The sequence below is a fragment of the Cyprinodon variegatus genome, unplaced genomic scaffold, assembly GCF_000732505.1.
Source record: "Cyprinodon variegatus isolate N-32 unplaced genomic scaffold, C_variegatus-1.0 Scaffold180, whole genome shotgun sequence".
Lineage (NCBI taxonomy): Eukaryota > Metazoa > Chordata > Actinopteri > Cyprinodontiformes > Cyprinodontidae > Cyprinodon > Cyprinodon variegatus.
Genome location: NW_015150633.1, coordinates 532287 through 547513, shown reverse-complemented (window position 1 = coordinate 547513; position 15227 = coordinate 532287). Strand labels below are relative to the sequence as shown.

Here is a 15227-nt window from a genome sequence, read left to right as displayed (position 1 = left end):
TGTATAAGATGTGTTGGCTTGGATTTCTACCACCTTCCATGGACACTGCAGAGAGGACTTCATAGAAACAGGATTGTTGAACAAAAGGAGGATTTTATTTCAATATGCCAATGCTAAAACAATCAGATCTGTGCACAATATCTGCAGAGAATGGACCAGATTGTAGCAAAATTATCTGTTCATCTCTGTTCACTGCCCCTTATAGGGAGGTATAGATCATACGTATATAACACCATATTTAGCTGCGAATTGTAAGTCTGTAGCTCAGTCATTAAACGCATACATACACATTTCCATATTTAGAATCGCTACAGCTTCAGCATGATCACAGATCTATGCCCCACCTTGTATAGAGTCTGGATCTCCAGCTCCTAACTAAAGATAAGAGCTTTTGCTATCATCAGATGCTACATGGGTTGGAGATGTTTTAGTTGTGTCAAGTTTTAAACCTGTTCAGCTTAGTGTCTAAACCAACAGATTGTAAAAAGTCATTGAAAACAACAAAGGATACATGTTTAGAGTGGAGCACTGTTATCATTGTAGTTACTTCATCCTAAATGGCTGTCCTCTCACTCTCCTGATTAAAACTGACTTCCTTATACTGTTCTAAATAGGCCAGTAAACTACCAGGGCTCTGAGGTTATTTCACCATAGCAGGGCTATCAACTGTCACCCATTGGGAGTGAGACTCACCCATCTCAGTGTCTTGACACACTCTCACTCCATATTCACAATTTCTCACACTATAAAATGACAGACATTAAAAATCAACTCTGTTCCACTTATTTATGTATAAAAATACCATGGTGATCAAAATCCAGTCTGTGTTTTTAATACAACCTTTGTGCTAACAGACAAGGACCATGTTTTGCTCACAAGTTAAATAATTATTGCTCAGTCTAGTCTAATAATTTAGGTGTAATTAAACCAACACAAATATTTTAATTCTTAAAGCTTCCAGGTTTGCCTTCCAAACCCATAGGAGCTCCACAAAAAGAAAAATAATCACTGCATTTTATTTTTCAAAACACCAGCTACCCAAGAAAAGACCAACCACATACAGAGGATTTGCAGAACAGCTCAGTTATCCTGGATTCATAGAAGAGAAACCACAGGGATGTTTTTCTTTTATTATTATCTTAATCATTTATTTTTATTTTGGTCCATTAAAATTATGCTTAAAAACTTTATTTCCATCACACCTTTCAAATGAAACATCCAGAGAAGTGTCGTCTCCTCTCATGGTGAGTTTTTATAAAATCTACAGCCTTCTAGAAGGTCTGAATTGTTTAGCCGTTTTGTGAATTGTAAGATTGATTTTATCTAATAACATAATAAATGAAGTTTTTTTATCCTTAGCCTATTACCAAATATTCATACACAGTGTAGTTTGCATAGGTTTCGATTGCACTGGTTCCTGTATCAGTGCCAGTAATCCAGGAATAGCTTATTAGATCCCATTGTTTAATTTACTTGAACTGCAGAGAATAATTAATGAGCAAAGTTGTGAAATTCTTAAAGTATATTTAAGATGCAAGTATTTTAGTTGGGGCCATTCTGCTTTATTTCAATTCTCTAAAAGTCACCAGAATGTAGAAAATAATGTATATTGTGAGAAAAATGTTAGACATAACCACAGACCACTTATTGTTACTCAGTAATATTTACTGTGCTATAAAAATTCCACATTTTGCCGCTTTGTTTAAGTTAAATCCTCTGAAAACCTCCAACCTATAGCTGCACCTATGAGGATAGGTGGAGGATAGGTGCAGCCTGTCAGGGTTAAATGAGGATCTAACCCTGACAGGAGTTCCTCTCCAAACTATTTCAAAATCTCACCCCAAGGTTTGGTTAAAAGTTGGCAGCCCTGCCATAGTTTATACATTCTTAAATTAAAAACAAAATATTACAATGTGGAAACATCTTAGATGAATAAATGTATTACATTTACTCCACAAATGGGAAAGGGAAGATTATGCTGGCTTCACATTGCATTTACTGCTAGTTAGATGCTAATAAGCACTTAATCTAGGTTTTCGTCTTTCGTATTGCTGGAATTAACAAATTGCCTTGAAAATAAGTCAATCTTAAATGTATCCATGTAGATCACTGATACCGGTTGTTTTTAACCGTTGTATTTTTATGCTTTTGTAATTCGGCTAACTGGCAAAGAAAAAAAAAAATTGATCAACCAGGTTAACAAGATTTTTCTCGTTCTGTATCGGGGGGAGGGTTTCTACAGCCCTTAAGTTATTGTTGCTATTGTCAGTTTTACTTATAAAGTAGGTGGTTGTGGACATTTTGTTTTGATCTAGCAGAGCAGATTTATAAAAAAATGTAAGTTTTTGATAAATCTTGCATTTTTTGTCTGTAATCTCTTGTGTACACTTTACTCAAAAACGGCACAGTTTTTGTCTCACAGGTTGAACATGAATTGGTCCAGTGGTTTTTAAGCTTAAAACTGATCATGTTCTTATTTTCCCTGCATCTTCAAGCCACACATTTTTCTGCATATCATGTAACAATATAGTTAGTATTGTCTCTCTGCGTTGACCTGAAATTCACTATACGGAGCATTTGTGGAAGATTGTGAATTCCGAATCATTAAACTAAATCAGACATCATGCTTCTGATGATTAATTACTTCTTCTGTCTTTAGAAAAATAACTGTTCAGGAGTTGTTTGTGCTTCTCTCACACTTCCTTTTGATTAATGAAGAAGAGTCTGGGCAGTGACAGTTCACCAAAGACCGTCGCCTCCAGCATTAGGTTTATGGCTTCCTGTGGCCTTGCCTGCCTGTAATGTTCATCCCTCATTATTTAAACGTGCACCTCCATCACGTAATTCCACTAAACAGACAAAACGAGCTGAAGACAAACAAGACCACGGTGCCCATTTTCCCTTTTAACTTTGCCTCTTCAAAAAAAAAAAAAGTTTTGATTGCGCAAAATGAAATCTGCCCGAGTCCCCAGAGTAAATTTGATTATGGTAATGAAGACTTGGAAGAAGGTTGATCCTGGATGGAGTCATGTCCTGGATGCTTTCAGCTGCAATAAAGCCACGCCGACAACAGATGGAGCTGAAAATCCCCTGGGCTTTTGTTGCTAATGAAACACACAAAGCAAAAAATCTTACTTCTATTGTATTAAATCCACTGCAGAAAACAGCACTTTAAAATCCATCGTAATTATGATTGCATTAATCAGTATGTTGTACCATATTGTTTTAACACATTGTCTGCTGTGAGAAATTACAAGAAAATAAAACATCAGCAGTTACTAAAAATGTGTGTATTTTTCAACACTTCTAAGGAAAATATTTTTTCAGCTGCTTTTGTTTTGTTTTGACTTTTTATGCAGTACTTAATCTTATGTTTTACTATTTTAGTAACTTTACTATTTACTATTTGATAAAGCTCTCTATGAAGCTTTTGTGGGTATTGATATAACTTTCCTTAAGCAAAGGCTTTAGGTTTTTTCTATGCAAGGCTTCTTCTATGCAACTCTCCATATATGTAATATAGATTCTGCTTTATGAAGCTGGCATCCAAAAGTGGTCCCTAAAAGTATATTTTTGTTTTTTTCCTTATTCACATACAAACAAAGCTCTTCTGTTGCTCCTTCTGAATTAAGAATCCTAATTTTAAACATATTTTTTTCCTTTCTATTGTGATGCAGAGTGAGGGTCTTTGACCTCAGATCCGGCTCCTCTGTGGTGTCCCTGTATGCCCACCACCTGGGCGTCACATCAGTGCAGGCGGATGAGTGGAAGATTGTGAGCGGTGGAGGCGAAGGTCTGGTGTGTGTTTGGGAGATGAGGATGGGAACTAAGCTTTGGGAGATGCACAACAGGTAGGACTTTAGAAGATTGACTATGTAAATGATAGCACAGCTTTCCCCAAAAGAACATATACTGTTTGTTTGTTTTGTTTTTTTGTTATTGTTAGCATACTGACAGGCTTTTATTATTGTAAATCCAGACTTAATTTGTTCCTTTTTTTTATATATCAACAGATAAAAAATGTTTGAAGAGTTTGAAGCTGATTAAATTTTTTAAATGTATTGCATCGTTTGTTCAGTTCATTTTGTTTTCCTTCTTTTTGTTCACAGGTAAACAGAAAACAAAGCAGGGATTAAAACTTAAGTAATTAGTAAATACTGATGGCTATTTTCTGTTTTGGAAGGCATCCTGTTAGGCACCTTCGCTTCAACGCCAACACCCTGCTGACGGCCAACATCCCTGATGACAAGTCGCCACGTGGGGCCTGCATCACCGACGACGACCTCACAGCTCACCGCAGGTCAGTGCTGAAATCTAAAAAGACTCTTATCTCATTACATCTATTTCTGGAAGGCTGATGTGACGTGTCAGCCATATGCGTATCGATCATCAGTATGTAGACAACAAAAATAAGGAGGAAGATGCACAGCAGTCCTGATGACCCTTTACGTGGTATGGCTAATCTCTGTAAGGGTGTAAATCCTCCTTCACATAACTAATCATTGACAGCATTGGAAAAAAAACAACAACTTGTAAATGATTATTTTAACCTTCCAAAGCATTTTGTTTTTGACATGACTAATTTCTAAAGCCTCCATTAACTGTAACTGTTGTTGGTTTGTTCCTTCTCAGACACAGAGGAGTCATCTGCCATTACGACTTCTCCGAGGACGCCCTGTCACAGGATCACGTCTTGCCCATCTGCAGGTCCGACTACATTGACTCATACGGCTACAACTACAACATTAACCTGACGGTGCCCTACGACAGGCTGTCTGGCTCCCAGCCATCTCACTGAAGGCTGCAAACAAAACACTGACTGCAGAGCGGATCGGACAAGAGATGCCTTTATCTGTCTGATTCACAAACTGCTCCATTTTAGTTAGCTTTTACTATCCTTGTAAAGACAAATGGTTTTGGAAATGTCCTCCTTTAGGTTTTTATTTTAGATTCAAACATATCAATTTCTATAAGACTGTTTAAAATATTACCGTACATTGATTTGTTTTATTGATATTTTTGTGTTTTAGATCTGATGCATAGTCTAATTTATGCACAAAGAATAATGGCATATTAGTGTTTCATATAAAGATGCAAAAAAATAAAAGACATCAAAAAATGTTTTTCCCACTTTTATTTCTAATCCCATGTTTTGTAGTGAAAGTAAATTATCTTACAGCTGTAGTGGTTCATTAGACACAGAAAACATAAAATATCCGTCTATTCTGGTACTGCGGAGGAACGGTATGTGACAGTCTCCAGATGACTTCCTTCTTTACGAACATTTGGCTTCAAGTAAATAATCCTTCATTCTGCACACTGGCTTTTCTCAATTTAAAATAGACTTACCGGTAAGTCATGTGACTTTATTAAATATTAAAAATTATTCGACTAAGAAAAAAGGCCACAAATCTGTTTGAAACATATAAACCGCCTTCTGAATAAAAACAAAAACTTTAAATTCGCAAACAGCTAACAGGTGTGAAAATATGAATCCTTTTTTTCTGCTTAAAAACATGTTAGTGCATAAAAAAAAGCATTTCTTGCTTTTTTTCCATTTTTAATGACAGAGGTGGTTCTGCTAAAAAAAACAGCAACATAAAGAATCCTTTAGACTAACATCCTTGAGGTGGGTCATTTTCTGCAACATCCATGAGCGGTGCTCGCGTCCAGAAAGCGAATGTGCATCCTGGACTCCATCTCAAGGCCTTTTAAAATCTGCAAACAAACACCAAAAAGCTGTGATTCAATCACAAGTTGTGTGTGTGTGTGTGTATATTTATATGTGTATGTATATATATATATATATATATATATATATATATATACATACATATATTTTTTTTTTTGTCTTTGAAGGGAGAGAAAGATGCAAACCTGTTGAAAATGTTCAAATGTAATCCCTTCATAGAAGTCATCGGGACCCTGGTGCGACAAGAATCTGTTAGCTCAGTGCTGCGACAGTGAGGCATGAATTTGACCAGCTTAGTGGTAGCGAGTCCTCTTACCATGTTGGGCACATTAGTGCTCGCCACCTCCAGCATGGCGGCATCTGCTATCGCTCTCGCTGCCTCCTGCCCGATGGTGCCACTTTTTGACAGAAGCTCTTCTACAACCTTGGGGTTTAAACAGACGATTGACCTTAAAAAACCTCATTGGCAGATTTAGAACAGCGGGTAGGACGTGGTTTTAAACGTTTATTACAAATTATCACCTGTGATTGTCAGCTTCGAAGCAGTACAGTAGAAATGTTTTCTGTTATTGCTTACATCAACATATTTCCTCTCGTTTTTTTCCCCTTTATCATATTTGAACACCAGAATATGCATCATTTATATTTCTTTCTTAGCCCTTTATAGGGCAAGTTACTGATTTTGATCACTTGCATACCCCTTACAAATGAAGTCCCCCTCGGTGAGGTCTAGACGCACAAGATCTATATCCAGCCATTCAGCAAAGATACTGCTACATGGCTGTGCATCTTATTTTGGCGTTTGATCAATTAGATGAACCCTTGAATGATATATTACCTGCTGTAAATTAAGTTGCAAGAAAAAAAGTTAAGTCAAAAAAAGGTAAAAAGCTAATTGAAAAGTTAAAAAGTTACTAAGCCTAGTTAACAATTATATTTAGGTTTATAAGTGCCAGTATCAGAATTAATGCCTCTAAGTTATGTTGTACCAAAAAAAATTTTTTTTTTCACTCTGAGTATTGTTCTTGAATTTCTTATAGAATTCCTTAGTTATTTTTCTTAATATAATCGGGCAAGTTGGTATTTCTTATTACATTGACATAAATTTTTGCCATCAAAATATCCATATTTTTTGAATGTTACAAATGTAATAAGGTCTTGTCCTTGATTGCAATAACACTGTTGACATGAAATTTTGATTTTCAAAGGATTTAACTGAGTGCCCTATAAAGGGTTAAAACTGAATCCTCTTGTTTTTGTTCTTATTACATAAAGAACGTAATAAAGGAGGGTTAATTTAAATGGGAAGCTCTGAACACGAATCTTTTGCTAAGACTTCTCTGTATATTGCTTACAATGCGTCTGTAAAACCCAATCCTTTAATGCTCCCTAATCCACCTTTTTTCTTTTTTTGTACCTTTACTAATTTGACTAATTATACACGTCTAACAATGAGAGTCTTTACACACTGTTTCATTCAGCAGCTGTTAAAGCAAGACAATATATAGAGAAGTTATTACTGTATTTCCACAATAGATTGACCTCTGCAATACAATCAGACAAAACAAGTAATTGAATTGACTTTCAGTACACTATGCATGGGTTAGTGTTTCCTTTGATCAAATTTGATCCTCAATTTAGTTCAGACAGAGTAAATGGGTTGTTCTGCGGCTATTTGTTGCATTAAAAATTATTATAGGAAAGAAAAATATGCCATGCATCAAACGGGACAGAAATCAAATTTACTTAACTTAAAAGCTCCCGACTCAAGGTCACCTTTTGTTTGGTAAAACTGTCATTTTTACGACCAAGAATTATCCCTGCTTTAATTCAATTAATTTCCAATTTGAAAAACAGAGATGTTTTACTTACAGATCTGTGGTCAACAAGGTTCTTTCATATTAAAGCTGAGTCTCCTTCATGTGTATCTGCTACATGCTAATTTTTTTTTTTCAAAACATAAATAGACGTAATCTGGGCAAAAAAGGCACATAATAAGCACCTACCCTCCTGTACTCCTGTAGCGTAATTTTGCCATCACCATCGGTGTCGTGCATGTTGAACAGGACTGGAAAGACAAGACAAAACAGAACAATTAAAGCTGCTGCTTAGATTTGTTAAGAAATACCCACCTTGTGGGATTGGGCAACAAGAAATTATGATTACAGGAATGTTTACGATGCAGAAATAAGATAATGAAGCAGATCCTTCAAGCAATAAGAGGATTAACAATGACGCTGTAATGTCTAGAAAATAAGCAGCAGTTCTTGGTATTTTACTCATAAAAGTACACATGTTGTTTAAGGTCCCAGATATAAAATAGTTTGATTAGGGTGGATGGTATTAATAGTTCAACTCCGAATAAAGACAAGGCATTATTCACATGAAAGGTAATTAGATCTTTGTTAACCTATTTTTTATTCTTGTTTAACTGGGAATATAATAAATGAGCTCTCTATAAACCCGAGTGCTTTTGAGTTCTTATTCTAAATTTCAATCTAGAGTATGAGCCAGATTCTGTAATCTTTCCGTCAATTATTAAGCAAATTTTTCCAGGTTGAAAGATTAAAAACAAGGGCAGTCTGGGTCTAAATGTAAGTTTTCAAATAAGGTTCTTTTAGTCCTTACTCTACATATGAGACATATATTGTTTTGTACTTTTGGAAGTTTTTGTCATCTTTAGTGTGAAAGTTTTGCCACCTTCACATGTAGTTACAGCATATTTTGCTGTGTTTTAATAATTAAAAAAAATATTCATAGAAGCAAAAGGCTGTAGGCTTTACCATGATAAAACGCAATAAATGAGTCGATAAGATGAATAAAATAACTTGATTAATGTGATCAAGTTGACAAGTTTAAAGGGACAGTAGGATTTACCTCCACCTAGTGATGCACTGAATAATTTACAAACGACAGACTGCTGCATCCCTGTTGAGCACTTGAGACCTACTACGGAAGCCAAGGAGAGACATTCTAGTCTTTCTGACGGGGCTTGTCAAATTACTTAAACAATGAAACGGATGGAATTTTTATCTGAAATCTGCAGCTAAGGTAGTCTAAATGGCCAACTCCATCTTATATCAGAGATATTATTGTTCCTCATGTTCCTTTAAGAGCACTTTGCTCTTGATCAGCAGGTTTACTAGTGGTTCCTAGAATTTCTAAAAATAGAATGGTAGGCAGAGCTTTTAGTTATCAGGCTCCTCTGCTGTGGAACCAACAACCAGTTGTAGTCTGTGAGGCAGACACCCTGCCTACTTTTAAGGCTAGGCTTAAAACGTTCCTTTTTGATAAAGCTTATACTTGGACTTGAAAAATTCAGTCTAGGCAACTGAACGTTGAAGTTGCTGAAGTTTTCTAGAAGATGTTTTGCCTCTCATCCAAGAGGCTTCTTCAGTTCTAACAAGGGGTAGGGAACACTGAGATTAATATACTAGATTAACATATTAGTCAGTGGGGCTCAGATTATCCTGAACCATCTCTATAGTTGTGTTGCTATAGGTATAGACTGCTGGAGGACATAGGGACGCCTTTTCATCATTCTGCCTTCATACTCCAATTCTGCAGTATGTGTTAGTTCAGTCTCTAACATTATGCTCTCTCTGCTTTACTCATCATAGTAGCTTCGTCTGGTCTGTTCCTGTTTGGCTGTGACACCATCCTGGAGAGAAATATCAGCTGTGCTGCTGCCATCAACATCTTTGTTTATAGATGTTGGAGCTTGGCCTGTTTTTCAGTGCATTCCTGTTTCACTGACTGTGAGTAACAGTATGTGCTCTCTTTCATTCTCTGACATGGGAGCTGGTTCGGAGCTTGTCTCTCTGGCTGTGTGTTTCCTGGACGGAGCCACCTGTGGAGCTGGTCGACAGTTGCCTTTTGTATCTCTGCTTCCTTTTCCATGTCTGCCTCTGTCTCCTTAAACCCTAGTCGGCCTCAGCAGATGGCCGCTCGCACTGAGCCTGGTTCTGCTGGAGGTTTCTAAAAGGGAGATTTTCCTCTCCACTGTCGCTACAAGCATGCTTAGTGTGAGGGATTGCCGAAGAGTCAAGGAGTCGACACAAGCAGCTGGTTTTCATTAGATAGAAAACTTTAAACCAATCTGACCGTATGATCTGGTTGAATTGTCTTGTTGTGAATTGGTGCCATATAAATGAACTCAATTGAAATTGAAATTAATTATAAAATAGTCTCTTGGCTGCAAATTTCCCAAAAGCAGACAAGCTATGAAAACCAAGCAGAGAAGTGAACAATGACAAACTGGACACAAGGCATAGCAGCCAAGTAGAGAATATAAACATTTTGCTCAATTAAATAAACAAGTCATTCAAGCAAAGAGTGTTTAAACACTCGTCGTCGTCGTCGTCGTCTCCCGCTTTATCCGGAACCGGGTTGCGGGGGCAGCAGACTAAGCAGAGACTCCCAGACTTCCCTCTCCGCAGACACCTCCTCCAGCTCTGTTGGGGGAAGCCCTAGGCGCTCCCAGGCCAGCCGAGAGACATAGTCTCTCCAGCGTGTCCTGGGTCGTCCCCTGGGCCTCCTCCCGGTGGGACGTGCCTGGAACACCTCCCGAGGGAGGCGTCCAGGGGGCATCCGAAGAAGATGTCCGAGCCACCTCAACTGACTCCTCTCGATGTGGAGGAGAACCAGCTCTACACTGAGCCTCTCCCGAATGACCAAGCTCCTCACCCTATCTCTAAGGGAGAGCCCAGCCACCCTGCGGAGAAAGCTCATTTCAGCCGCTTGTATCCGGGATCTCGTTCTTTCGGTCATGATCCAAATTTCATGACCATAGGTGGGGGTAGGAATGTAGACCGACCGGTAAATTGAGAGCTTTGCCTTTTCGCTCAGCTCTCTCTTCACCACGACAGACCGGTGCAGCGTCCGCATTATTGCAGCAGCCGCACCGATCCGTCTATCGATCTCCCGCTCCATTCTTCCCTCACTCGTGAACAGGACCCCAAGATACTTGAACTCCTCCACTTGAGGCAAGGACTCTCCTCCAACCTGAGGGGGACAAGCCACCTTTTTCCGGTCGAGAACCATGGCCTCGGATTTGGAGGAGCTGACTCTCATCCCGGCCGCTTCACACTCGGCTGCTGTTTAAACACCTCCAATATTATCTCCTAAACCAAACTAAAGTCATTGACTTCTAAACCTTACACCCACTTATAGAATAACAAAATGAAGTCTCTACGAAGCTCAACAGGATTTTTTGTGTTTGCTTAAATGTTTCTGTAACGAGCTCATAGACTCAAAGGGCGGCAGCTTTAACAGGGCCATACTTCAAGGTGTCCTCCAGGGACAGAGGAAAAACCACCTCTGAGCTTTACCATTCATTTTGCATTGCAAAAGCAGCGGCCAGACCTCAGAGGGACATTTTTATGCACATGCTTAAACACTAAAGTGGGCTTCCACCTCTGCTTTACAAAACCTGGTCCCAATGCAAAAAGCTCACTCATCTCAAATGATGTAACTGCAGTAGTCGACTTGACATGATTTACATTTTTTCTTGACTTTAACTGGGCCACACTATTGTGACACTTGCCTCATTTTTAGGGTCGTCTTCCTGTTGTAAAGTAAACGTCGCCCTTATATTGCCATATATTAAGATCCATCCATCATTCTATCAACCTTAACAGCCTTTCCTGTCCCTGTTTAGGCAAAGTGTCTCCACACTATGACGATAGATCCATGCCGTTTCACTAAAGGAATGTTCAATGTATATAAAATAGTTAGTTTTCTTCTTCACAATGTTTAGCATGTTTGTAAAATAGCTAATTTTCGATTTCTTCTGACCAGAACACCTGCACCCACATCCACACATTGTCCCCTCAGGGCTTTATGGTAAAATGCAGACAGGACTTACAGCTTTTTTTTCATTTAGGTTAGGCCTGCATGTTTATTTATTATTAAAAATATTTTTGTCCTTATAATGTACAGTATAAAAAGCCTCCGGCCACTTTCTGTCAAACTCCTTCGAAGTTTACGTTCCTTAAAGAATCTCCTGCACAATAGCTATGGCTTCTTCTGATTAGACAGAAAGAGCCTAAAGCAGCTAAAATGACAGTTACTGGGGAAATGAAGTTAAAAATGGGGATAAATAAATTCAGAAAAATAGCAAATATCTATAAATGTGTCACTTTTCAGAGATCCTGAATATTTTTTTCCCCTCTCCACTGAGGAAAGGAGAACAACACAGAAGACTTCGACATACACTCTTTAAATTTTTGCAATGCAACAGGTTCATAATAGAACAGTTTTACTTGTTTGGCAAATGAAAAAAAAATAAAAAATTATACATTTTCAATGTTTACTAATAAGATGTTTTGCAATTTCTCACCAAAATGTGAACCTTTCTTCAAGTTTTTCTGAAGCAAGCTTCTGATAGATGGTTGGAAATATTTTAACCTAGAAATGTTCGTCTCTGTGGTGCATATGATAGACAAAAAAAAAAACCTACAGTAGACTTTCAGGAAGAGCTGCAAGTCAGAATGCAAAAGCGTGCAGGATTTCCTCTTCATACTGAGATTAACCTGCCTGCAAGCCTGCGATAGATCTGGACTACAGCAGCCTGATTATAAGCATGCTGATTGAAGCATGGGTAACATATAATAAGACATATGGAACTACTCAAAGAATGAGCTGAAGTGTTATCAATAATCACATTTTTTAAAATACATTTTCTAAATGTGGCTGTTTGTTAAACTTCCCCTTCTCAAGTTAAATGGTCTGAACTGCCAAAACAGAAAATAACATTAAGGGTTTGTGGATTCCTGTGTATTGACTTGTGTTTTCTGCAGACATGCCGAAACAAAAGGGTCAAAATTCTGTGCTGATCAATTTAGTTGACAAAATAAAAATTTTACTTGGTAATAATTGACCTCCTGCTCATTTTCTACAGGAATTGAGAAAAACTGAAGAGATAATGCCTCTTTGTTCATCTAAGGATGTCGGTACTATGTAACATCCATTCATGCAGCAGTGCAGGTTGGTGGCCAGCTATCATTGGATAAGATGGAGTGTACACCCTGAGCAGGTCATCTCCATCAAAGGGTAACACAGCGACACAGAACAAACAACTACATGTGCATAAATCCACACTTTAAGGGCAATTTAGGGCGGCGGATCATCCCAGAATGGATTTCATTGGATTTTGGTAGGAAGCCAGAGTACCAGGAGAGGACTCATGCAAACACAGGCAGAACTTGCAAAAACAAAACAACAAAGTGAGCTTATTTTTTGTTTGTTGGCTCTAGCCAAAGTGGTACAACCACTGTTAGGTAGTGATTTTACCCAATAAAATTTTTTTGCACTTCAAACTTCATCTAAACATTTTGAGTATAATAAAAGTGACAATAATGTGCATATGTATCTTCATTATGCTTTGATTTTAAGTCTGTCTTTAAACCCAACTCAACTTAAAACCCAACAAAAACAAACACTGCTGTTATTAAATAGTTGTGTAATCGCCCACAAAGGAAGAACCCTAACCCTTCTGACAATTGTTGGAGTTTGTGAACACTATCTCTATTATTGCAATAATGTCATAACTATGTTTTTCCATTCTGTATTTCTCTTAAAAAATTTTTTAAAAAATCTAAAATAAAATACACATTTTGGCCGGATATTAGTCCCACAAATACAATATGTTTTAAATAGAAAAAGACACATAGAAGAAATGTTAACTATGTCAGTGTGATCTGTCTTGAAATAGATAAGAAAATCATTAGCTGGAAAGAATGGCCACCTGTCTGCGTCCAGGTCAGGACTTTGTGTTTGCTGTGGCCATGATCCCACAATGAGCCAGAAATACATCTGACCTGCTCACGTGGAGCAGCTGAAATGCTCCTACAAATACTCTCTGCTCATTCACACACTTGTGTGAATCTAAAAAGAGAGATAACTATCAAAACTTACGATAAGCTGTTTGTGCCCTTTTTATCTGACTATACAGAGATGACAGAAGTACTGGAAAGCAGGCGGTGTTATGATGTTTCACTCACAGCGAACTTTCTCTTCCCTCATCGCCTCCTTCTCCTCCTCAGTTGTTCTCAAAGTTGGGGGACGGAAGTGGGACATGACCATGAGGAACTCCTTGAAGCCGATCGCCTCATAGGATCCCAGCTCATTCCCATGCTGGTTCCTGTGTTTCAGCCAAAGGTATGAAAAATCGTTTAGTTTTGCTTATAAAAAGTGAGGGAATTAAATCTATCTAAAGCGACTAATGAAATATTTAAATAACTTTGTTATGAATCTCTAAGTGTAATCTGACCCACATAACAAAAAGGTTGGTTGGGTATTCTTTGGCAGCCGTTTTGTTGCAAGTCTCCACATGACTTGTGTTTTAGAGAACAGAAATCACATGATCTTACCACAAACCAAGGAAGGTTTAAATGATGTCGTTCTTAAATAAAAGAAAAAAGATCTTCCTTCTCTTACATTAAAACAAGAATTCACAACTGCTTAAATATTACATTTTGTTTACAATACTCTTAAATGAAAAGGAGGACCAGAAGCTTATCTTCATTAATATTTTTGTTCCGAATGTTTTCCTTCCATCTTCCTAATACTAAATAAAAATTATTTCTATATTTTCACACTTACTGTATGCATTACATTTGTGGAGAAACTCACAAGAAAGCAAAACCATTTTGTGCGTGTGACAAACATGACCTTTTACCGATAAAAAAAAAAAAATAAAGACCTAAATGCAAAAAAATAAAAACGTTTCTGGGATGTTTTCTGTGTTTTTAATCTATTTTATTACATAATATAACAGGGTTTATACAGGAATGAATAACTCAGATTGAATGCTTTTTAATGCTCTTAGAAATATTTTTAATGCCACCAACAGGTACCCGTCGACAGGCTGCAGCCAGGTTCCGAATTCCTCGTTTTCCAACCACTATTGTTGAAATGTGCTTTTTTCCCCCCATTCTCTAGCTTTTTCTCCGACTCAAGCTTCTTTTCTGAACATACAGCTTTGCGATCAACCGGAAGCAGTTCCATGCAAATATATCGTGATAAAATATGTCTCATGAAATTTTTTTATTAACATTTTTTTTAATAAAGCACTTTAAATGCCACAATAAAAAAACGTAATGAATTTTAATGCCAATTAAGGCCTTAATTTAAAAAAATAATAATTTAATGACTTTTAATGATTTTTAATGACCCGCGGAAACCCTGTATAAAATAAAAATGACCCGCGGAAACCCTGTATAAAATAAAAATGAACACATTTGTTTTTCCTCATTTTGACACTACTACATTCATATTTTCTTTAAAAACACTCGGCTTTTGCTTGTTTTTTAAGGCCTTATAATTGTTGAAAAGTTCCATTTTGCCTTGATCCTGTTCCAAACCAATAAATCAGGTTTCATTAAAGTAAAGTGGAGGATGTTCTTTTTCCGGGTGGATAAACAAAATAACTGGTCCTCCTAATTGTCAGTCATTCTGTTGATATGTTTACTAGAGGTGAGTATTGGCATGAGTGTTGCGATTTGATACATGTCGCGATACTTGGGTCACGATA

General features: G+C 37.4%; 2 protein-coding genes across 2 annotated transcripts in view; one reads left to right on the top strand and one right to left on the bottom strand.

The window, feature by feature from the left end:
* fbxw8 (F-box and WD repeat domain containing 8) overlaps positions 1–5009 on the top strand; it is a 31673-nt gene extending 26664 nt beyond the window's left edge. The window contains exons 9-11 of the mRNA XM_015378843.1: positions 3678–3851; positions 4184–4300; positions 4633–5009. Of these exons, the coding sequence (XP_015234329.1) occupies positions 3678–3851; positions 4184–4300; positions 4633–4798 (457 nt within the window). The 3' untranslated portion in view covers positions 4799–5009. The remainder of the gene's footprint in view (positions 1–3677; positions 3852–4183; positions 4301–4632) is intronic.
* Positions 5010–5155: 146 nt separating this feature from the next.
* tesc (tescalcin) overlaps positions 5156–15227 on the bottom strand; it is a 15041-nt gene continuing 4969 nt past the window's right edge. Inside the window, exons 4-8 of the mRNA XM_015378849.1 lie at positions 13696–13835; positions 7699–7760; positions 6009–6116; positions 5878–5925; positions 5156–5718 (exon numbers count right to left, since the gene is read on the bottom strand). Coding sequence (XP_015234335.1) covers positions 5635–5718; positions 5878–5925; positions 6009–6116; positions 7699–7760; positions 13696–13835 — 442 coding nt within the window. The 3' untranslated portion in view covers positions 5156–5634. The remainder of the gene's footprint in view (positions 5719–5877; positions 5926–6008; positions 6117–7698; positions 7761–13695; positions 13836–15227) is intronic.